This window comes from Botrytis byssoidea (assembly GCF_014898295.1).
Source record: "Botrytis byssoidea strain MUCL 94 chromosome Unknown BBYS_003, whole genome shotgun sequence".
NCBI classification, from domain to species: domain Eukaryota; kingdom Fungi; phylum Ascomycota; class Leotiomycetes; order Helotiales; family Sclerotiniaceae; genus Botrytis; species Botrytis byssoidea.
The window spans coordinates 799,343-822,982 of record NW_024065844.1 but is presented as its reverse complement, the minus strand read 5'-3'; the positions used below and the strand labels follow the sequence as shown (position 1 = coordinate 822,982).

At 42.7% G+C, this 23,640-nt stretch overlaps 8 protein-coding genes across 8 annotated transcripts; 6 read left to right on the top strand and 2 right to left on the bottom strand.

Moving 5' to 3' along the window:
- Nucleotides 1-172: 172 nt before the first annotated feature.
- Nucleotides 173-2,158, top strand: EAE97_001698 (uncharacterized protein; the record flags this gene model as incomplete). The annotated part of the gene is made up of 3 exons (XM_038872209.1): nt 173-277; nt 330-1,839; nt 1,947-2,158. The coding sequence occupies 3 exons, from the start codon at nt 173-175 to the stop codon at nt 2,156-2,158; spliced, it is 1,827 nt and encodes a 608-aa protein (XP_038736767.1).
- Nucleotides 2,159-3,351: 1,193 nt separating this feature from the next.
- On the top strand, nt 3,352-4,600 carry EAE97_001697 (uncharacterized protein; the record flags this gene model as incomplete). The annotated part of the gene is made up of 2 exons (XM_038872208.1): nt 3,352-3,633; nt 3,710-4,600. 2 exons carry the CDS (start codon nt 3,352-3,354, stop codon nt 4,598-4,600), a joined length of 1,173 nt encoding a protein of 390 aa, XP_038736766.1.
- Nucleotides 4,601-8,000: 3,400 nt separating this feature from the next.
- EAE97_001696 (uncharacterized protein) lies at nt 8,001-9,042 on the top strand (the record flags this gene model as incomplete). The annotated part of the gene is made up of 4 exons (XM_038872207.1): nt 8,001-8,129; nt 8,201-8,326; nt 8,390-8,539; nt 8,590-9,042. The coding sequence occupies 4 exons, from the start codon at nt 8,001-8,003 to the stop codon at nt 9,040-9,042; spliced, it is 858 nt and encodes a 285-aa protein (XP_038736765.1).
- Nucleotides 9,043-12,052: 3,010 nt separating this feature from the next.
- EAE97_001695 (uncharacterized protein) lies at nt 12,053-13,492 on the bottom strand (the record flags this gene model as incomplete). The annotated part of the gene is made up of 2 exons (XM_038872206.1): nt 12,053-12,472; nt 12,551-13,492. The coding sequence occupies 2 exons, from the start codon at nt 13,490-13,492 to the stop codon at nt 12,053-12,055; spliced, it is 1,362 nt and encodes a 453-aa protein (XP_038736764.1).
- A 54-nt stretch (nt 13,493-13,546) lies between these two features.
- EAE97_001694 (uncharacterized protein) lies at nt 13,547-18,021 on the bottom strand (the record flags this gene model as incomplete). Its single annotated transcript, XM_038872205.1, has 8 exons — nt 13,547-14,561; nt 14,615-14,789; nt 14,894-16,898; nt 16,965-17,192; nt 17,248-17,313; nt 17,446-17,547; nt 17,598-17,835; nt 17,894-18,021. 8 exons carry the CDS (start codon nt 18,019-18,021, stop codon nt 13,547-13,549), a joined length of 3,957 nt encoding a protein of 1,318 aa, XP_038736763.1.
- A 358-nt stretch (nt 18,022-18,379) lies between these two features.
- EAE97_001693 (uncharacterized protein) lies at nt 18,380-19,276 on the top strand (the record flags this gene model as incomplete). Its single annotated transcript, XM_038872204.1, has 1 exon — nt 18,380-19,276. The coding sequence occupies one exon, from the start codon at nt 18,380-18,382 to the stop codon at nt 19,274-19,276; it is 897 nt and encodes a 298-aa protein (XP_038736762.1).
- A 745-nt stretch (nt 19,277-20,021) lies between these two features.
- EAE97_001692 (uncharacterized protein) lies at nt 20,022-21,032 on the top strand (the record flags this gene model as incomplete). The annotated part of the gene is made up of 1 exon (XM_038872203.1): nt 20,022-21,032. One exon carries the CDS (start codon nt 20,022-20,024, stop codon nt 21,030-21,032), a length of 1,011 nt encoding a protein of 336 aa, XP_038736761.1.
- Nucleotides 21,033-21,206: 174 nt separating this feature from the next.
- EAE97_001691 (uncharacterized protein) lies at nt 21,207-23,386 on the top strand (the record flags this gene model as incomplete). The annotated part of the gene is made up of 4 exons (XM_038872202.1): nt 21,207-21,345; nt 21,574-22,076; nt 22,244-22,741; nt 22,814-23,386. 4 exons carry the CDS (start codon nt 21,207-21,209, stop codon nt 23,384-23,386), a joined length of 1,713 nt encoding a protein of 570 aa, XP_038736760.1.
- Between the last annotated feature and the right edge of the window lie 254 nt (nt 23,387-23,640).

The window sequence follows — 23,640 nt, the reverse complement described above, 5'->3', positions numbered from 1 at the left end:
GGCAACCCCACTAATGTCTGCCCCTCAGCCTTACTTCATCGTGGACCTCAAGGTTCTTGAAACCATTAAATAAACCATAACCTCCCTTGTAGAATACCTTGATTTTACAAACACTATTGACAATTCCAGAAGCTTCCCAACCCTTTTGATACTGACGTCGAGCTAAAGAAAGATGTCTATCACTATTGACAAAATCCTTGCTGCTTCCCCAGACACTCAACGTGGTCGTCCGACACAGCTAAGTTGTGATCCAAAGGGGGAGCGTATTGCTTATGCCGTACGTGTACATCTCGAAGTATTAATACACAAGTGCTGACTCTTATTTCTAGTCTGGTAAATCAGTTTTCGTTCGTAATATCGATGATCCTTCATTAAGTAAACAATTCACAAATCACACAACTCAAACCACCGTTGCTCGATTCTCTCCTTCCGGTTACTATATTGCTAGTGGTGATGTCTCTGGAAGCGTCAAGGTCTGGGACTCGATAGAAGGAGTCAACGTCAAGGGAGATTATCATATTATAAATGGCAGAATTAATGATATTGCTTGGGATGGAGATTCTCAACGTATCATTGCAGTGGGAGATGGTCGAGAACGATTTGGAGCTTGTATAACTGCGGATAGTGGAAACACTGTGGGAGAAATTGTTGGACATACTTCGGTTATCAATTCAGTTGCAATTCGTCAGCAAAGACCACTCAGGGCAGCTACTGGGTCTGATGATATGAGCATGGTGTTCCTCCATGGAGCTCCTTTCAAATTCAATGCCAAGTTAGGAGAGCTACATAAAGGTTACATTTACGGAGTAGGGTTTTCGCCGGACGGAAACCACCTCGTAAGTGTCGGAGCGGATCGCAAAATTCAATTATATGACGGAAAGACTGGTGATACCAAGGCAAGCTTTGGAGAAGGAGAGCATACAGGAAGTATATTCAGTGTCTCATGGGCGAAAGACTCGAAGAGATTGGTTACAGCCAGCGCTGACCAGACTGTCAAGCTATGGGATGTCGAAGCTGGTAAGGCTGTTCAAACTTGGAGATTTGGTGGGGAAGGAAATGTAAGCATTCCTGATCACCAGGTTGGTGTTGTCTGGCCTTCTCGCAGCGACGGAATGATCATCAGTTTGAACTTGGCTGGAGATCTAAATTATTTATCTGAAGGAACGGATAAACCAACAAAGATTGTCCAAGGACATGGCAAAGCTATTACAGCTATTGGCTCAGCACACACGGAGAAAGGTCAAACATTGTGGACAGGTAGTTTCGATGGTCGAGTCGTCTCCTGGGATGTCGGCACTGGTGTTGGCTCGGCTACTGAAGGTTCTTCGCATACCAATCAAGTATCTAGTTGGGCCAGCGCTGGAGATAAATCTTATAGTGTTGCCTGGGATGATACTTTACGAACTATTGACGTTCCTCAAAACACTTTCGTTGGTGAGGCAGCTAAGTTGAATGGTCAACCTAAAGGAGTAGCAGCTGTGGACGACAAATTGTATGTTGCTACTACAAACGGCATCGATATCTTCTCTGGAGGTAGCCTCGTGAATACCGTGGCAACCAAGGACTTCACACCAACATCTATTACAGCAAACGGAGACATTGTAGCGGTAGGAGATGATCGCAATGTTGTACATGTATACAACGTTGATGGAAACAATTTATCTCCCAAAACAGAACTTACAAAATCTCTAGCTGTAATCTCCGCATTGGAATTTTCACCTAGTGGAGATCTTCTTGCGGTAGGAAATTCATCAGGCAAGATTCATGTTTATGATACATCAAATTGGGAGATCAAGACGGATAGATGGGGTGGCCACACGGCAAGAATAACCAGCATTGGTGGGCCCTTTTTTTTCTTTCTCTTTCACAAGATGCCTTAAATCTTATACCCAAAGCTCTATTCCAATTTTTTTTTTCGATGTCGCACAACTAACATTTCTTCGCAGATTGGAATGAAGCTGGAACCCATGCCGTGAGTGGCAGTCTTGATACGAATGTTTTCGTTTGGAGTCTTGCGTCGCCAGGAAAGAGAGTCAAAGCTCCCAATGCGCATAAAGATGGTGTTACCGGTGTTCGTTGGGTTGATGGTGGAAAGAAAGTCGCTTCTGTAGGTGGAGATGCTTCTTTGAAGGTTTGGGATGTTGCTGGGTTAGCTTAAAGCGAAACATGTTTTTATTGAGCGCGTGGTAGCGACGTATTGATGCATGTTCTCTCGCAATGTTGCAGATGTTAGAGTAGTAAGATATCAAATGAAAGCAGTTTTGGGAGCACTAAATATCCACTAAATATCAGTAGAGATTTTATTCATAAAGAAATTGAGAAAGGTTGGTGAACTATCCAATTGCCCAAAAAGCAACACTCAGACGAAAGATGTGCAATGAGTTTCGAAGGATCTCGATCAGAACAATTGTATCAGTGACGTGGATCCTAGCCACAGGAATTACGCCTGACATGTCAAGTTCAAACGAGTCGTGCAAATAAGAATTAGATTACCTAGTACGAGACCGGAGCAAACGCACCTTTATCACAAGGTTTAGTAAATACAACAAGCTTTTGCCAACACAATCAAGCTCCCGTCGCCGCCAAGAAGTTAAGAATATTAGACCAGAGGTAAAAACAAGAGACTGATCCAAATGTTGTAACTTGTCGTACGCAAATTGAAGGAACAAGGCAAACAAACAACCGGACGGAATCTAGAAATGTGATGAAAATCAGAAACACGCAAATTAGAATCTCCTTAGACCATCTTGGCGTATGTAATATGGCATTTCATTTTTCATTTTTATGCGAAAGTGGCTCGAGCAGGTCCAAATATTACTATTTCCTTGATTTTTGATTACGTGGAGGCGCCTAGAAGACTGTTCTTGCTGAAAGTGTGGCTAAGGGAAGCTGACGTCATCATCCGTGCAGCTCAATGAACCAATCACACGATTTAGATGATTCAATTTTCGCGGATATCCTCTAAGCTTCTCCATGTTATTTCTACTAGCGGGAACTAGGGAATTATTCTGGCGTAACCACAGGAGTATTAACGTACATTTTGGTAAACATTGATAACTGGTTGGTATTGGCGGGATTCGTGGTGTGGTCATTCCTTTATTGAATGTTAGAAGAAAAAAAGAAAATCAAGGTACGAAGTCTCAAGCAGGTAGGTCAGGTAGAAAGGAAAGGGTATTAAAGTTTGAACTTTCCTTCTACTAAATGTCTTGGATTCCTTAGTGATATCTTCATTTCAATCTCTATTCTTGTTGACCTCACTCGACTTCATCAGAGTATTCGTTGCTCTTCAAGTGATTGAGTTATTCATTACTCAGTTTCATCCCACCTACTCACGAAGGTACCATCTAAAAAATGGGCATGTTCTCACGCAAACAGCAGGCACCTGCTACTGCTGGACCTGGAGCAAATGTAGCGACTCATGAGAGTAAACATCATGGCGAAGGACCATTGGTTCTTCCCATGAACAAGCGTCCAAGTTTCGGTCAATGGCTTAAAGTCACTTGGCTCGATATCCTCACCATGGCTGCTATGGGTGCGGTTGGACTGGGTGTTTATGAAGCTCATCCAGCTCCCTCTCGATCTTTCCCAGTCTACTTCCAAGATGGAGAGATTGTTTATCCTCAATTCGCATACGTAAGTATACCATCCATCTATCCTGATGATTATCTAATAAATACATTCAAACAATATCTAACATACCTTCATCTAGCCTCTCCGTAACGAAATCGTTCCAATTTGGGAAGCTGCACTCCTCGCATCTCTCGTCCCCATTGCTGCATTCTTCATTGTTCAAATCCGCGTTCGATCTTTCTGGGATATGAACAATGCCGTAATTGGTCTCCTCTACTCCCTCATTACAGCTGCCGTCTTCCAAGTTTTTCTCAAATGGCTCATTGGTGGTCTCCGTCCTCACTTCCTCACCGTATGCAAACCCAACATTCCAGTCACCGCGGCACAAGAAACAGGAAATGGTCTCAACTTCATCATGTACGATCGAAAAATCTGTACAGGTGACGAAGATGAAATCGATGACTCTCTCGAATCCTTCCCATCTGGTCATTCCACTGCTGCTTTTGCCGGTTTCATCTTCTTGTACTTGTACTTGAACGCAAAGCTGAAGGTTTGGTCAAACTACCACCCCGCCATGTGGAAACTCATCGTTACATATGCACCTGTTCTCGGCGCCACTCTCATCGCAGGTGCACTCACCATTGACGAATACCACAATTGGTATGATTGTCTCGCAGGAGCTATTATCGGAACAGTTATGGCATTCTCATCTTACAGAATGGTATATGCGTCGATCTGGGACTGGAGAACCAACCACATCCCATTGAACCGCTCAACTCCTTTCCCTGGTACTGGAGCGGATCTTGAGGATGCAACCTTCACGAGAAAAGCTGGATGGGGCACCGAAGGCTACAGTGATAGTGGATTCGGTGCTTATGGTCGTGGATATGGACATGGACATGGCATGACTCAAGGTGGAGATATCCGAAATAAGGAGTACCATAATGGAACTGGTACATCGGGCATTGGACGCAAACCTGTCGGTGCAGGTACAGGCCACTTTAATGGAGATGCTGCGCATATCGTCTAAGGTACTTCAGATGTCTTGAAAGTATGAGACAACTTGATGATGATGAGAGTTTGGAGTTGCATAGTAGGGTATGAAATGGCGTTTTAGTGAAGCAAGGAAGCAAGGAAGCAAGGAAGGATGGATTTTACGAACATGATACCAGCATAATTTGCATTTTCATCAGCATTTGGTTTACTTTTACATCTTACATTCAATGGTTAATTAATCAGCTTTTAATAAATATTTACGATTTGAAATACCATGCTGTGCTATTTGTTGTTTGTAATATGTATCCTGTTATCTTGACTATTGTGTTTATGATTGAGGACCAGGTAGATAGAAGGGTTAAATTGAAGTGAACTTGGAAAGTAGTTTTGAAGTCAAAACAATGTCTCCCCAAGATCTAAATTTACATCGTAAGATGAACAAAGGGAGGATAAAGGAATTCAAGAAACGGGTGTCCACCCCTGTCGAAACTCTTTACCTATGCAACATATTAATAAATAGCATTTCACAAAAGCTCCCTTCATTTGATGATTGCAATGATCCTTCTTGTTTCTATTTCGTTCTATTTCATCTGCTTGAGAAATATAGAAGATCCTGGATATAGAAGATCGTCAGCATAGTAGTATAAGATCTGAACGTCTGGACACCAAGTGGTGAATATCAGCTGAGATGAGATATGATGAGATGAGATGAGATGAGATGATATGAATGTGGAAGTGAGGTGGAGCTAGGAACCAACCATATAGAACTTGGGATTCGCTATGCTATGCTAGCTGAGTGGTTGAGTGAGAGAAGGTGGATATTCAGGTAGGTGTGATACGTAGGGAGTGAGAAGCGGGGGATTTGGGGTGTGGATGTATGTATGTATGGATGAGTTGGTGATGAATCAAGTTTCGGGTTTGGGGTTTTATGGAATGGGTGATGAGGTGGAATGAATTGGAGAGGTGTGTGTATGTATGTGTATGTATGGTAGATGTATGGCTATTTATGTGTAGGTAGGTATGTATATATATGTGAATATTTATAAAAAATAAAAATAAAAAAGAGAGAAAATTCTGGTATAAGGATATATTCTTGACTTTAGTGGTATTCTATAGAGCCATTGGTAGGGAATGTAAGAAATTTTCGGGTTGCATACAATTTAGGTGCTTTTTTTTAGTTTTTGAGAGAGTTTTGTTGAAAGAATTTGTTTTTGGTGTGGACTTTGGGAATCATTTCATATTTCCTATTTCTAGTTGATGATATGATATATACTCGAGTACATTCGCTTGAATACATGTATCTCTCGAGCTGTATTCTATATTCAGTATTCAGGATAGAATATATGAAGAATAACTAAGTACCTACCTAGAAGTCACTTTGAAGAGTACGGCTAAATGCTGGTTTTGCTATTAGAGCGGCCTCTGAGAAATCGGATTTATTGCGGTAATGGGATGGTCGGATACTGCATTGCTGAAGGATATGTAAGTATGTCAGTATGTAATGACTAGCAAAGAGTATATATTTGTAGAGGAATATCGCTTTCTTCGAAGTAGAAGAATGAGTACTTCTACTTGATTTTCTTTGTCGCCCGTTGAAGTGAGTTCTGTATTGCGTGTTTGGTTTTCTGCTAGGTGGGCGCTGCAGATGCGATAGGTACTGGAGAGGTGCGAGTGTCTTATTTGGGTTTGATGTTTGTGGTGATATTGGATCGGTTAGGTGAGGGGTGTATATCTCTGATTCTGTCTGTCTTCTCTTTTCGGCTTTAACCCTGGATGGAAGACACTGGAGATATAGTGGAATGGTGAAGATATGGAATGATTGGCTAGACTAGCAGGGCTGAAGACGTACTATCTGTTGAGCTTTGTAAATTTGACAGGAATCAAAGGTGTGGATGCTAGATATACAAAAAAATTATAAAGAAACGTAGCTTTGAAAAATATCATGCAAAAGGAGAGAACAGAGGGTCGAGTGTTCATCAGCTATTTCTAATACCTTCCAGAAATATCTTTTTCCTTCAGGTTATCTGTTTGGGGTGAAAGGTTCAGTATCTGATATTTTTTGACTTCTCAAACTTCCAAGAAGGGAAATTGTTTTAAGGTATGAAATGTAATTAGTTCATGTGGTTATTGTGAGTAGTGTTGGAACACCACTTAGGTTGAGTGAGAAATGAAGAAAAAGATGAAAGGAAAATCTGAGCATAAACTGAAACATACATATGTAGAATGGAGCAGAGTATATAAATGTAGTGCATAGTGTGAGGTAAATGAAGTTTTCATATTATTTAAAAGTTCGTTCAAGCATGCTCGTGCTAGTTCAAGTATACTCATTCTAGATAGTGAGGAGCAAGTTATCCCTTATGATAGCTTCCGATCAGCATACTTTGACACTCGTCAAAACCAAGCATCAAGCTGCCGTTCAGACATGTTTTCGCAAGTGAATATTGAAACCTTAATATAATTACCTAGGCTAGGTACAAATGGATCTGCGAAAAAAATAAGCGAATCCATTAGTGTAGATCTCGGGACCGAGAACTATAGAGTTTGAAGACGGATAATCGGATGAATATCACTCCGAAGTTGTTATAGGATTGCACAATAGCTTAATGAACATGAGTATAAATGAAGGAGAATCGGAAGTAGGATTATGAAAGTAAAAAGAAAGTTTCTCGGCGGACCTCATCTTTGGTTCCGCTTCTCCTAATTTCTATTTGCTTTTTTTCATCGCATTGGGCTGATTTTGTAGGATTTGTATTGCTACAATCACTCTTTTAAACTTCGTACAGCCTTCTTGCCAAGAATCACATGTGCGGCAAGTCGGTACTTTCAGCCCTGCTCTCGCCTGTGGATAGGAGTTGGAGCGTGGCATGCGCATAGTGTATCTGTCTCGACTGGAGACCTCTCAACCTGCTCAAATATCATGTCTTTCCTCTGCATCGATGTGACTGAATAGCAGTGCATTGAATACAATCAAAAGTCTGCAGTCATGGCAAAGTGCAAGAGTCATCCTCTGAATGTTCCTAGTGAGTTGTATCATCGTATTACCGACGTCGATAACTAACTGCCACTAGTCGTTGAAGAAAACATCTCAGGGAGCTTACAGGCCCATGTTATTCTGTTGATCATCTCATTTGTATGCAGCATAATTGCATGCAGTCTATCGTTTTACCTGATCTGGCGTCATCTCAGTAATTACGTCCACCCCAAAACGCAAAAATTGTAAGTCAACCAGCTTTTGGCTAGATTCTAGAAATTTCTCTGACGGAACTCGCTAGAATTATTCGAATTCTTTTCATGGTCCCTGTATACACACCTGTTGTATATTCAGTACCCAATATTATAGGGAGAATGTTTACATTGGTGCCATATACGAGTTTTACGAGTCAATTGTCATCGCTTCGTTCTTTCTACTGCTCTGCAGATATCTGCATATAGAAATGCACTCGCTCCGCAGAGTTTTTGCTCTTGTACAACCCAAGCCCTGGTTATCTCCAGTCCGATTCCTGCGAATGAAAATCTGGCGCAAGAAAACCACTTATACAGAAGATGGGCTAAAGTGGTTTGGGGTGAGTCTATTCCCTCAGCAGCTTTCAGTCCAGAAGAACTTGAAAGCGTTGCTAATGAAGGCTCTTTACAGATCATCTGGGCTGCCGTGTTTCAGTTCTGTGTAGTAAAATTCCTTGGAGCTCTGGTGAAATGCATTACAGAAGCTGCAGGTGTCTACTGCGAAGAATCCAGCAGTTTTAAACATGGCAGGATTTGGGTACGTGAATAAACTGTCTTGAAAATGAAGAGAGAGGCCTCACAGACTAAGTGCCGCAAGCAGATTCAGATCATTGAGATTATTTCTTTGGTCATCGCCATGTTCTGTCTGCTTCAATTCTATAGCTGGACTAAGGTAGTCCTCGCGGAACGGAATCCTCTTCTCAAGTTCGTGGCCATCAAGTTGGTTGTGTTCCTGTTTCACGTCCAGTCGGTAAGCTTGTGTAGATTCTTACATGTGGTCCCTAACGTTAACATCACTAGTTCATCTTCGGACGACTTACCACCGAAGACGGCAAACTACAGCCCACAGAAAAATTGTCATATCCTTCGTTATCTGTAGGCATTCCGAACACTCTTCTATGCGTTGAGATGGCAGGTGTAGCGGTCCTCCATCTTTGGGCATATCCGTGGCAAGAATATGGCGGCAATATGACTCGGACGTCGGAAAGTCCCAGTTCCGAGAACATGATGCATTTCTCTTGCCAACAAACCTCTTTTCCACTACCCTGGTGGCAAGCGCTTGTCCATGTACTCAGCTTTGGCGATGTTTTGAAAGGAATTGTGGAAGGCTTTCATGGACTTCGGAGCAGTCGACGTAATGCAATCATGGCCCACTACGTAGATGCAGGGATCGAGGGCAGAGCAGGCCCGTACAGTACAAAGGATCTCTCTGAGGCATTGGACCTGGTGCATCGAGGCCCGGATGAACATTGAAGTATATATTGGCTGCCGAGTGTGCAATCTGAGGATTAGGATCAAATTGTAATAGAACAAGACATTGTAACGAGGGTTGAAATTAGATAATAGTGTTAGATCGAGAGAACGTTCAAAGCTTTCCAATGGCGAAAATTGGTTGCTGGTTACCCATCTTACTGCTAAGCTGCTTCTATATCGCTTGTATTGGTTGGGGTGAATGGGAAGCCTTGCTATTCCCTCACCGTTCGCCACAAGATGAGCAACGGAGATACGCAGAATAACACTGGTTGTCGTAGCTAAATCTTAGAGTTACGGGAAAACCAATGCTTATACATGACATTTGATGATTTCGTGGTTACTGCCATTAGCTTATTTGGCCTACGTTCTTCGCAGTAGAATTAAGTAAACCTTTGGTAGAGATCGAAGTCAGTCCTACCCCAAGTATTGTGGTGAGTGATACCTCAGCTGAACTCAAGATCTAAGCTTTATTATATTGCGCTTCAGAAATATGCCACACTCTTTAGGATATTAGGAGAGTGGGGTTGATGGAAAGGGTCGAGATCATGTGTTTACACTTGTTCAAACTGTGAAGACTCCCGGCCCCGAATATCAAAACCAGACTAAAACCCGCGCCTGCTCCCGTTCTTGGATCTTAACTTCTAAAATAATAGCTGCAAAAATTTGAATATCTCTATTCGTCTCAGTGAGAAGCGGCGTTGCGAGCTTTAGATGCCCAAGTCAAAGAGAATTGCAGCATATGAGCAAGAGGTCGTCGAGCAAGGACCTTAGATCAAGAGCTTGACCAACTTTGATTGACTAACCCTTGGGGTACGTCTAACCACTCTATAGAAATTTAGGGGTATATTAAGAACGATCCCAAAAATTCGTGCTAACAGTGAGGTGCAAAAAGTGCCTTTCGTTATACAGCATGAAACAGGGACTACCAAGGCATTCGCACCTCAAGAAACGTCTTGCTTCGTATCGGGAAATGAAATCAACCTTTGATTTTGCCAGCTTGTTTATTTTTCAGATGTGTTCCGAATTCCATGACACCGCCGCCCCACGAGATTCTCCTGATCAATCGCAAAGCTTGTGCAGCCGTCTTCGGTGCTTTCACCATTCTTACAGATGTGAAATCTTCAGGTGTGTAAAGCTCTTGATTTCTGTACCTTCAGTATCCGCCAGCTTGAACTTTCGCTTTGTGAATACTGAAAGATACGACGGCCAAGTGTTGCAACGTCACTCGCGTTGAAAATGGGAAATTATCGGTGATTCCCCAATCTTCTGGTAGCTTAAATCTCAACCTGGCAAGCCATCATGCTTTAGACAGGAGAACCAGGCAAGAAAGAGGACAACTATCCACGAGGTGTAGTGTTCTGCATCCAAGAGGCTTACGAATGGCGTCTTGCCGAGGCTCACAGGAATTGAGTTGATTTAGGGCCTTAGCTAGCGTTGCTTGTTAGAGATAAAAAGCATTGCGGAGCTTAAAACGGAACGAGAAGAATCCGAAGCACCGGTACATGAATGGAGATAGTTGTTCGTAGATAAAACGGATTTGGGACTCTGGGGGACGGGGACGTGAATCAATGAATAAATATGAACATAAAATAATGAATGGTGTATGTATTTGCAATGCCGAACGAGTGCAAGGTTCTCCTTGGAGACGGCTACAATATCTGTGGCTGTGGCCTTAATCCTGACGCCCGCTGATTACACTGTGGCTATGCCGCTATAATACGCCCTGTTATGCACGGATGTAAGATCTTACAACGTCCACAATCTTTGTATCATATTTTTTGAATGCTCGAGTAGCTAAGGGCCCGTTTGGCTCGAGGCTCGCGTAAATAATGTGTTATATAAAAAAAAATGCACATAGATTTCTTTGCACTTTATAAGTCAAAATGTACATTTTGGAGCTGTTTCGTTTGAATCAATTTGAAAATGCGAAAGAAATGCATATTTTCGTTTGCATTCTTGAATACACTACCAAAATGAAAAGTGGGCTAATTTGTTATATAATAGACCCTTCACATATATAACTTCCTTCCCCTTCATCGCTTTCTATATCACTTTCTATATTCAATATATAAATATTAGGATTATAAATCTTTTTAATAAATATTAATATACTATTAAATTTAGATATAATAATAATAAAGTTTAGGATTATAAAAATGGGATTATTGAAGAGGTTTTACTTTTAATTAGATCTATACTTATTTTTAAATTATATTTTTATAATGTAAGCCAAACTATTAATAAATTCATCTTTTTTCTTATATAATACAAAAATTTACTTATATGCACTTTGTCAATATTAATGCGAGCCTCGAGCCAAACGGGCCCTAAGATAATAAGGACTTTAATCAGTACTAAAGACGGTTCAGAAACTTGCCCCATTATTCAAGCTTCATGGCAGTAAAGTAACGAGAAGCGCAGATACTCAAGACAAGCAAGTTCATGGTTTCACTGCTTCATGGCATTATAAAGGGCACCTGTGGACTTACGACGAATGTGGAGAAAGAACACAGTAGAAATATCCTATGGCACTTGATGACCCGCGAGCATAAAGAATGAAGTGAAATCTTTTTCGATGATAAGATTGACAAAGATTACGCATGGGGCTTTGTTCCGTTACGTTGAGTTCATGCTGGCTGGCTGTCTGTTCAATACAGATGTTTCGCTAGAGCCTGCTTGAAGTGCCGGCCTGGGGATGTAAACTTGATGGAAGTGTCAGTTGAAAAGATATGAGAGATTCTACATGATCAATGATTCTATGAGACTTCTCATAATCAGTTCGATTATATAATAGCAAATGTGGTTTTGGATGATAGTCTTATATTCAATCAATATCGAAACTCCAGATCTCGAGAAGATTATCGAAATTGAGATACCATACTAATGTGGTATGAAACAGAAGTGCAACTTCAAAAGACGGTCTTTTCGCGACCCTAACTTAGACTGGCTTTCCTTATTGCATTTCCTCCATGTATGTCAAAGCCTTGAACTTCAAAGGGAAGAGACTGTTCTATGATGACATCAAGTACATGAGTAGAATATTTAAATGGCCTGAAACTTGACGTGAAATACGCCACAAACCTATCAACCAGTCGCTGTCGTCAGAATCTTCTTCTTCTTCTTCCTCATCGTCATCATCATCTTTTAAATCAACCACATTGCTATCGTCTTTGCTTCCCTTAAGACCATTACTTGATATTTCGTCCTCACTTTCCTCGTCAGAAGTCTCACTTTCGGCAACAGTTGCGTTGTCCTCATACTCGAGAGGCTTTTCTCTAATCTCGGGCTCGGATTCAGGCTCAGGGTCATATTCAGTACCGCGCTCCTCGAACGAACAATCAGGCTGTAAAGTGTCCCTTGATCGGTAGCATTTGAAACATAGATCAAAATCCCAACAGCTTTGGCATTCAAACCATGTCCCCACAATTCCCTATGATTTTTGTATCAGTAGATGCAAGATCATTGTCTCAAGTGAGTTGAAATGACTGAAATTCTGAAGCTTACGTACGAGCTCACATCCGTCACAAACTTTAGAAGGTTGCACGGACGCTTTCTTTGAAATATGAAATTTTCTGACCCATTTCTCACCATGTGGAGATTGAGCATCGGCTTTTGGTGTCAGAAGTCCTAAAACTTCCTCGCTCGCTCCGTAATATCGAGCGACCTTCAAGGGGGACCATACGCGATCAAGTCCCTCCCCCCTCACCCAAAGATTTGCACCACTCGATAATAAGAGCCTAATGACTTCAGGTTGACTGTCTCTTCCTGCCTTCCATCTCACACCAATTCTAGCGGCCCACATGAGCGGTGTCCAATTGTCACAGTCAGGGTAATTGACAACTTCTGAACCTAGACAAGCTATCGAGTGCTCAAGTACCATTGCGACCAAACCAATTTCGCCACTAAGTACAGAGTAGTGCAAGGGTATCCTTTCTAGTTTGTCTTCTGCCTTGATAAACTTGTCATCGGCGAGAAAATTGAAATGGTCGACTGTTCGGAGAGCTGCCAGGTGAATCGGTTTGCGGCCCATCCAATCTGCGACATCTGAATCCGCTCCTCTGTCCAATAGAAATTTGACAAGTGAAGAATCGTTGTAAAGACAGGCTGCATTGATTGCATATCCTATTCTTCCACCGTATGCGTTAATGTTCGCCTTAGCATCATCGATGAGATATGATACCAAGGGAAATTCATTACTATTTGGACATTTTGGGCTGCGACAGGCAGTCTGTAGAGCTGTACCATACCAATTTGGACTTGCTAAGTCCACATTAATTCCAGACCCTTTCTTTACCACAAGTTTTATGAGGGGTAGATCGCGAGTCAAGCAAGCAATAATAAGCGGTGCGCCATATTTTCCACCCGTAAGATTGACTTGTGCATTTTTGGACAGGAGATATTCAACGATTTCGGTATTGCGGCACTGAATTGCGATGCCCAAAGGGGTCATGAGATCTTTGTTTTGGATTTCTATACTGGCTCCCGCATTCACCAAAAGTTTGACTCAGGCCAAGGGAGTTCTTCCTCTTAAATAATGCAGCGCAGTATTCCCATCATCGTCAACGAGATCCAGGTCAGGACGATATTCAAGTAAAGCTCGCAAAGGCCCGTCAGAGGAAGCCTCGTTCGTAAATGCATATTGCAAAGGGTATTTATTCAAGTAACCTCGCTGATTGAGATTTGCGCCAGCCTCAAGTAATAGCCTTACAATTTCGGTGTGTCCTCCGCAAATTGCAGCCGTCAAAGCTGTAGCGCCCTCGTGGGATCTGGCTGCAGTTTGATGATATCCGATATTCACGTCCGGCTTATATTGCAGACAAACTCTTACGACATCAATGTGATTGTTTCTGCTGGCGAGGAAAAGTATGTTTCCACCAGAGGAAGTTCGAGTAATGTCAGCACCATTTTGTAGGAGAATACGCACAACTTCAACAAAGTCGAATGCGATGTGCAAGGGGCCCCACCCGTCATTCAACTTTTCATTCATTTCAAGGTTTGCCCCTAAATCCATCAGTAGTTGAACAGTTTCCGGCTTGTTGTGGCGGGCTGCGAAATAAATTGGGGTGACGCCCTCGTCTCCTGAAACGTTGACGTCCGCATTTCTTTCAGCAAGGAGCTTTACGACTTCGGTCCAACCAAACTCTGCAGCCGTTGAAATGACAGAGTTCTTCAACTCGGAGGACTCGTCTATCACATTGATATCGGCCCCGTTGTCCAAGAGCAATTTCACCAACTCAACATTCCCACCACGCTGAACAGCTCTAGTCAAAATTGGTGCATGATCCGACCCAGCTTTCCAATTCGGATCTGCTCCATGTTTGAGCAAGAGCTCACATATTTCTTTATTTAAATAGTCAACGCTAAACCACAATGGAGGGCGAGAGCCTTCTGAAGCTGTGGTAGGAGCCCCAGCTTCCACAAGCGCACGACAGCAATTGGAAAAGTCGTGTTTCAATGCTATGCTTAAGGGCTGCTCTTCGTCACCCGTGTAACTTTTGTCAGCCCCCATACTCGAAAGCCTAACATGAGAATTAGCACAACTGCTTGTCCTCTGAGAAATCTCACTACTTACTCCCGGACAATTTCATGATGGCCAAAGTAGGCTGCGGTTTGGAGCACAGACCAGCCAAGATCGTCTCTACAGTCGATATCTGCATTAGCCTCTAAAAGTAACTTCACCGACTCGAGGCTTCCAATGGAACACGCTATATCTAATGGAGGGGTTCCTTTTGATGACCAATTGAGATCTACATTTGCGGAGATTAGCAAATTGACAACCCGCCCGTGAGTCATTCGTACAGCAAGAGATAGGGGGACATTCTAGGAAGTGGTTCGAAATCAACTGCGACACTTTTTCCGATGAGAAATTCTACAGCATCGTCTAGCCCGAGCCAAGCCGCTCTGCACGAAAGTTCGGTAGAATAATCGTATTTGTCAGATAGACTAGAGGCACATTTAAGAAGAGTGAATAAGACGCGGTAGTCCGCTGAACGAATTGACAGTTCAAGTGTACGCTTGGTTGGGCTGAAGCTGTTTAAAAGGGTTTCTAGGGTATCCCGATGACCATGACGCGCTGCTTCGACCAAGGCCGCATCGTATTCATTATGTAGATCTTGTGGATATTTGCTTTTATGAATCATCGGAGCAATAAGTGTATTGAGTCCTAGTAAGCTCAGAATCACGAAAGCTGTTGATAGGGGGGCTTTGGGCCTTATGATAGGATGTGACAGAATGTGGTAGGTCTCCGCCCAAATATCCCTGATCTCTGTTTGGCCCAGAAAGGTCTCAACCGCAACAAGTAGATCACTTGGTTCTAATTCTTCTGAGATAGCAACCTTGCAATGATTTGGCCATTGAATCGTGGCGTATGAAATAAGATCATGTCTGAAATCAGATACTGGACATACGTGCGGACCTCCATGAAGATCGATACGGTAGAACGTTGCTGCGCGTTTTTGAGATTCGATTAAAGACAAGTAACCAAGGCAGAATATTGCAATATTCTTATGAGATCTTACTCGGCTCCCGCTATAAAACAATGCGTTTATGGGAGCCAAAGTCGTAAAGAAGTGTCTTATGAATGGGTGATGATATGAGACTTCGTTGTTCTCTACGACTAATATGCCGCCAAAAGTCTCATGAAGCTTTTCCATAAGTTCTTCCACCGTGCATTCCTCCTGATCTGAAACTTCCGCATCAAGATTAACGTTAACCCCCCGAAGCTCCCAAATTGTCAGAGGATGGTGGAAGTAGGTTACCCATTGGAGGATCTTTTGAGCCCAAGGTTGTCTCCATGCAGGCACTGAATGCAGGATTACTGTGAGGATATGTTCTGGAGTGACAACCGACAGATTTCGCAAAAGTTCTTTCAAGCATGTTTTTGTTGTTGAATGAGGCTTGAACCTAAGCCAGTCTAAAATTAAATGACACACATAGTCTTCATCAGCTTGACTAAGTATCTCTCTTAGCGAAGCTTCGAGGCCACAATACTGTGGGCGCTCCTGAAATAATCGTAATAATGCATATGCTACTGCAGATGGTGCTTTCAGCTGAGGAGTGAGATTGGAATTGTGTTGATCCATATTTATAGTTAAACATTTGGACAGAATTGGCTGGTGGTTTTTGCTCGTGACAATAACCTTGAATGGAGTTTCAGAAGTTTTGGAAATAAATGCGAGATTGGCCAAAAACCACCCACAATCTTCTCCGCACCCGTCTATTCCGTTGATAATGAACCTCACATTGTCTATCGAATCTGTGATGGGCAGAAAGTATATGAAATTTAGTAGGTGTTGATTGGTCCAGCTATGGTAATTCAGGAATCTTTCAAGATTGTTGTTAAGGCCCTTGCCGCACTCGCGATAGTGACTAATTAATTGTGCCAAGAACGTGTAGAACATAGACTTTAAAGTGTTGTACCGTGAGTCATGCTTCCTGAATTCAAAATAAAGAACAGACGTGTCGGTTGGTGCATCTTTCCAGGATTCAAGTTGCTTTGTAACGAACTTCGTAAACCGAGAAACATCAAAATTTCCATGCATATGGAGAATGTTCGTATTTTTGGCCCTCAACCATTCTTGGAAGTTTGTGTTTCCAGCAATCCAGGCTAGGTCCTCAGAGTTCGAGAGATCGCCGGTCACACTGGGAGAGTATACAGGAGAAGCTTGTGATAGCATAATTTTCAGACAACGAGAAAGAGGAGAATCAAAATCCGAAGAATACGAAATGAAATCAAGAACACCTTCAGAAATCTGGCTGTGATCCTTTGGGCTACAAGGAAGCTCTTTTTCAGGACAATCAATCCCTATTCGTCGTTCAAAGGGAACATCCATCGTTGACATAAACTCGTCAAATACCTATATGATTAGCCAACTGCTGAGTGGAGTTCTTGGATAACAAAACTGATATAGAGCCTAACTTACTTGCAATACATGATCCGTGGACGAGGAGAAGACGTTTATCATTCGGACATGAATGAGTACTTTAGAATAGATAAACAAGCTGTTAATATCAACAATTGCTCGGGAAAGTCCGTTGACAGCGGCCATGAAGTTCTTTAGATGCGACCCGCGATTCTCCAAGAGCAGTTTAGCAATAGATTTTTCCATATCCTCAAAGGATTGATGCCGATGTGGTGCACTAAAAGAGATCTAAAATTGATCAGCATTCTTTGATCTGGTGAGAGCCACAACCTCAGCTACCTACCACGGTTACAGTCGATGTTTTAATACTTTCATCATCTGAAAGATCAAAGCCAGCAAGAACGAGGGCCTAGTACAGATGTCAGATTGAATTATATTGAAGAAACTCAATTCATTTGATAGCACGGTGTCAGGTTCTTTAATTACCGATGCTAACAGCGCTCATCAAGAATCAAGCTGGAGAAAAAGTATCTGGTCCTACCTGTTTGATGATAATGATACCTAAGTTATGTCCAACAAAAATAAGAGGACGTCTGGTGGCCTCCAATTCAGGAGCACCATCTGAGCCGCCTTCGATAACAGCCTAGATGCGTGAGAACGAATTTTACAGATGTATCAATCTCTTAGACAAACATTTTCTGACACTTCCGATTTCCTCAAATCTAGAAGACTTTCCAAAAGCTTTGATGCCTCGTCAAGAATCCCTTTCCTGGTGTAAATGGTTTCTGCAATGCCATCTAGATCATAATCATATGTCATAATCCGCACATCGATGTTTGGAAACAATGCCTCTTTGAGCCACAAGCCCTCACCAGAGGGCTTTCCCCATGTGTATTTAGAATCGCCGCCAAGACCGTGCACCGCGACAATACTTGTCAGATATATGGTAAGCAAATGACAACGGTGAAGCAGATACTTCAAAAACGTACTCATATCTCGCCAGTGTACTAGTGGATGCTTCACTGATTGCCAAGCCAAACGTTTTTGGTGATGCGGCTACCCCTGTGTCAGCCACACTATCACCTGGGCGCTGAACAGCGAAAGTCGTCTCTGACATTATTAATGGTAGAAACAGACTTCTCCGCTATTCAGTATAACTAGATAAAGAGATTCGAAGATGGAAGAGGCGAAGAACTTTGGATGATGGAGCGTCTTTGTGGATGGTGACTAGAGATTATGTTAGGCTTGCCTAATTGGGAGATCTTGAGGCATCGAAGACTCGTGCAGATGAATGGCGGGGGTCCTTCAGAAACTGGGAGGCATTGAAAGCAACCTTTGCTTCGCGAATCATAAGATGATAGAAGATAAGCTTTCCCTTCTCAGCCTCGAGATTTTTCAGCTTTTATTTTCATTTTTCATTCAAAAACTATATCAAAGTGGCTACTCGCAGCAAAAATCATTTCATGATTAATAGAATGACGTCGGAAATCGGAGGCTCTAGTCTCGACAAGCCTGAGCTCCCATCTTTTGATATCGAGATGCTTACAACAGGTGACGAGAACAGCGGCTTTCACACCAAAAATGATCCTTCCGATCCATGGCAAAGGAAGAACATTATCAATCGAAAAGGGGCCATTGATATCAAATGCACATGTGTTGACATTGTGCATGGGAATTTCGAGCAGAATAACAATACTTATGGTACCCTTCTCGTTCTTCTCTTACGAATTGACCCTCGAAAACGTTCACGTCGAGTAGCTAGCGCCAATATCTCACTTAAGTTCACAGGCATGAAGCCAGGTGGAGCTCGACCAGAGATTGTGGCTATATCATTAGATGGACGATTTGAAATGGTAGAAACGACTCACAATGAGGAAACCAGTAAAGGAAACAAGATAAACGCAGGAGGAGGCGCTTTGAGTTTAGAAGCAAATGCGGAATTTATGTGGGAGAAGAAAACAAGTGCTGATATAACTGATTCCACGACTATTGTTGGCTCTATCGATCTGATAGGATTTGATTATGGGCCCGATAACTGTGCTTCTTGGAGCTTGATAGAGAATGGCACTCGTAAGACTGGTGTACCATCTTCCATGCAAGTCGGGATCTTGCTGAAGCGGAAGCATAATGATCCTTTCAAGTGCATCGTGGAAATCAAGGCCGAGGTGGACTTTATGAGTGGGCTAGAAAGGGTCTTCGGCGCAAAGGCAAAGGACGATCCTGTATTCTTTGATCCAAAATTGAAGTCTACAAACACATTGATGGATTACGAGAGGGCGATAGAGAGACTTTGCGATTTCGACCTAGATCTAGTCACCGACGTCACATTTGTGACTCAATTGAAACAGGAAGGTGTAGTCAAACAGAGGTGAATGTCAACGAATTTTAGGTATTTAGGGAGGAGAAGTAAAACATGAAGGTGTGGCTGAACAAGACATCTATGTATAATCGAACACAGTGGTGTGCATTCTGATGGTGCCCAAGTCAGTCCAGAATGCGGAACAGTCACGTGATCAATAATATCCACGGGGTAGTGTCGCAAAACTTGCGACTAATGCCGTTGTTATGATTGTTCCAGAGTTTTACTCAAGGGTGCTTTTCTCGTCACAGAATATTGACATCTGTATACGAGAAATTGAAATTTTCCAATTTCTTATTTCCCGACGTCTCGTGTTAGAATGAATAGAATAAGAATGGATGAACAATAATAATCTTCGTCCCCAGTTGATGTTGAAATGGTACAATATTTTCCACGTGTGCTCTATCATCCTGCTGCGCTTACTCCATATAATATGCCATGGTTTTGATTACAGCTTACGAACGAGTATGAACGAGGGAAGATTACTCTATGAACTTTGTGCATAATCAGGAATTTTCTCTTGCACCTGACAAAAGGTGTAACGAATCAGAAAAGGATGTTGTAGTTCTTGCTTATGGCCGGCATCGATAGCCCAGGGGTTTTCATGCAGTCCAGAGTGACCCTGGCTTGAAAGAGGCAATGAGTTGAGGGCGGGAACATAAGGCTGGGGATATCGATCTCAGCAGGCCTTCTCGGGCCCTCAACAATGTACCTGGACAGGAAGATATTCCAAATCTATGCATTCGACGACCTACAATATGACTGCAGAACTTTCTGAATCGGCGGAAAAAGAGCGTCCATTGACACGAAAGTCAACCGGGGGTAATGGGCGTCGTATCCTGAATGTTGACAATTCAGACGACTCTGAAGACGAGGAAGAGGCGGAAGATGATGACGAAGTTGAGATTGCCATCGCGCAAGATCCAGTAAAGACTGCCTTCGATGAGATTCTACAACTTATCAGAATTGGGAAGCTCAAATTAGGCAAGAGCGAGGAGCGCAAGAAGTTTTTCGACAAGTACGACAGGTATATAGAAGAACGAGTCGAGGAATACAGAAATCTCTTACATGTTCTAGCATATTGGGATGGACCTTCTAACAGCTCTACGAAGTCGCTCATCTCGAAATTGACGACAAAGTATCCTGAAGCGTACTCGAGGCTTCTGATAAGTAAGGATGAAACTGGGAGCGAGAGCAATCCACTGTACGCAGCTATTTCGAGAAAGGATGCTAAACTCGTAGCATACATGTGCGAAAACAAAGATCAATCACCCATAGTCCAAGATGCCCTTGTAATCGCACTGGGGATGCAATGTAGCGAGCGCTCAGAAAACTGTTTGATCGCAGCCATTCGACATAAGTTACCAGTGAACATTATTACAAATCTGATCGAGAAAACGACGGAAAATACGCTGAAAGCACAAGACTCAAAAGGGTTCACTCCTCTCCATTATGCAGTTGAATACGAGCGTTGCACGCATTCCCAGTTTGAGATTGTTCGTAAGCTGATTGAGTGTGGCGATTCTGCTTTGGATAAGCTAGGCAACAAGCCCGACTATTTCTCAGTCTATGGATATCATGAGAGTACCCGGGAAAAATATGTCTCTTCCAAAAAGGGCGGGAAAATTAATGACGAGCGGCTAGCAGAATGGACGCCGCCAACGAAAGAGACGGTTCTGCCACAGCCGAAAATTCCCAAGGAATATGATGACCCGAAACAGATGACTCAGTTGCCAAACGAGAGAAGGACCAGAGAAGATCTTGCCTAAAAATGGCGTGGCACAAATTTAAATGCCGAATTAAATGGAAAACCGTCTCAGATGCAAAATACACTGTTACAAACAAATCAGGTCCCGAATGTAACTGTATCAGCTGACTTGAAAGTTTCACCTATTACGCCTGCGCATATTTCGAATACTAAGGTGTCCAGGGAGAGCTCCAAAATGAGGTCTGGGAAGGTGGAAGAGCAAGCCGTCACAGAAGAAAGTGCTGAAAAGATTCTGGAGATGTTGCACTTACACTACTTGCGAACAAGGAGTCCGGAAACCGCAGCTAGTCGTCTCTATAGAAAAAGTACGAAAGGTATTTATAGTCTTGAATTTCTTATTTCCCAATCAATTTTCGCTCAAGTAACTCCTCCATTCATCTAAGATGAAACAAAACCATATAGTTTTATTCTCTTAGTCTTTTGGAAAGAAAAAAGGTCTTCAGAGATTTTTAGTTTTCCTAATATTGTAGACTTCTGTTTGATCGGCTAGTCCACCATGAGAATACATCACTTGTGTTACATGAAACTGATGTAGGTAACAGCAAGACACATTTGCTTCGATTATCTAGGGGCTCCGTTGAAAATTGACCCCGAAGAATTCATTGAGAGTTTTGAGCATGTAAAGCTGGATACAGTATTACAATATGTTGCTTTTCCAAATATCCGAGTACATCCGGCCCCAGATTACCCATATGCTTTGGATAAATCTACTGAGGATGGAAATGGACGCTGTGATATGATGCTTTTCTTTCAATGGTTGAAAGATAAAGGAGTGAAACGTATCCTAAAGGTCATTGTTGACGACTCTAACACACCCGCCCATAGCGACGAAGCGATCGAAAAGGCTCTTCAAGGATTTGATGTCGAAATTTTGGATTGGCGCAAGGTGGACCTTTGCCCAGAGACAATATGGACATCGAATAGGAAATTAAGAAAGGTTCATCTCCAATGGAGTGGAAATAACGCTGTGCTTAGAGGCTGGAGCGAGCCAGAAGGACTGAGAAGGCTGGAGGATTTGACAAAGGTCTATCTTCATGTCAAACAGGTTAGTCTTCCCTTATCCTACTTTCTCGAATCACAAGATCGTTAAGCTGCATGTGTGTAGGATCTAGAAAGCCACAGTCGCATGCAAAAGAAGATTGATAGCTTCTGCGATCGACTTAATAGTGGCACGTCGAGTATCAGAGAAATTTTTCAATACCTATTGAACAGCCAGTGCCACTCTCTATTCGGCCTAGGATCATCGTGAAGCGTAGTGATGAAGATGGCCAAAATAGACGGCTGCTCACCATGACTTTCGCAGCTTCCGAGATGAAGCAAGAACACATTCTACAACCCCATAGATGGCTCAACTGTATGGATGAATTTAAAGATGTGTTCCAAAACGTCTGGTCGTGGTCGATGAAACAAAAACTTCAGCAACAGGAAGCTCTCATGCAGCCCGTAGAAATCGCACTAATAGATGACGGCGTAGATGTTCTTCAGTCTCGGCTTCGTGGCAAAATATCTGACGGCAAAAGCTTCGATTATGGAGACAAGGGTGCTAACCGCATACGGTCGCATTGGATCTCGGAAAGAGGTCATGGCACTGTGATGGCCAAGAACATCGTCCGCATATGCCCAATGGCCAAGATCTATGTGATCAAGCTTGAAACGCATTTCGACCATAAAGAGCAGAAGGCCAGGATTGGGACAAGAAGCGCGGCAGAGGTGAGATCAACTATGTGCTCCTATCACTGCAATCAAACTTAAATACGCGTGCTGATTCATGGTTTAATGCAGGCAATTGATGCGGCAGTAGATCGTAAAGTGCAAATAATTTCAATGTCATGGACGATCAAGCAACCCGATAGCAACAGCGAGGAGAAAGAAAAGTTTGACTCGGCAGTGCGCCGCGCTGTCAAAGCAGGGATTCTTCTGTTCTGTTCTGCAGCCGACAAAGGACTACATCAAGACAACGACTATCCCGCGGCGTCTAATCCCACGAAAATGTTTAAGATAGGCGCTGCAAAACCTAACGGCAACGTTTGGGACTGGGTGCCGAACATAAGACACTTGGACTTTATTATTCCCGGATACGAAGTCGCAGAAAATGCTTCACTCGATAATGACTCCAGCCAGCACTTTCAGCCACAGACCGGATCCTCCGTTGCAACTGCTCTAGGTGCTGGCCTTGCTACTCTTGTAATTTGCTGCGTGCAACTAGCTTCAATACATACGCAAATGTCCCGGCAAAAGGGTCATCCAGATGCACCAAGCTCTTTGACCCTTGATGATCTTCGACATGTCAAAAATCATGAAAATATGAAAGCTGCTCTTAGGACTATTGGTACTAGCCCAGATAGCGACATTTAGTTTATTGAGGTATGGAGATTGTTTGGCAAGGCAACCAAAGATATGGCTGGAAAAGACAAAGAACAACAGTTGGGGGTGATAGTGGCATTGGCTTATAAGTTCAGGGCTTATTGATGGCACTGTAAATGGAAACTACATGTTTCTCCATTATATTGTATTCTCCCTCTAAGTGGTCAGAAATTTCCTTAATGTTGCCCATGTAAGGAATCCGAACTTAGGAGTCCAATATGTCCATATCTAGTTGGTCTTCTAGT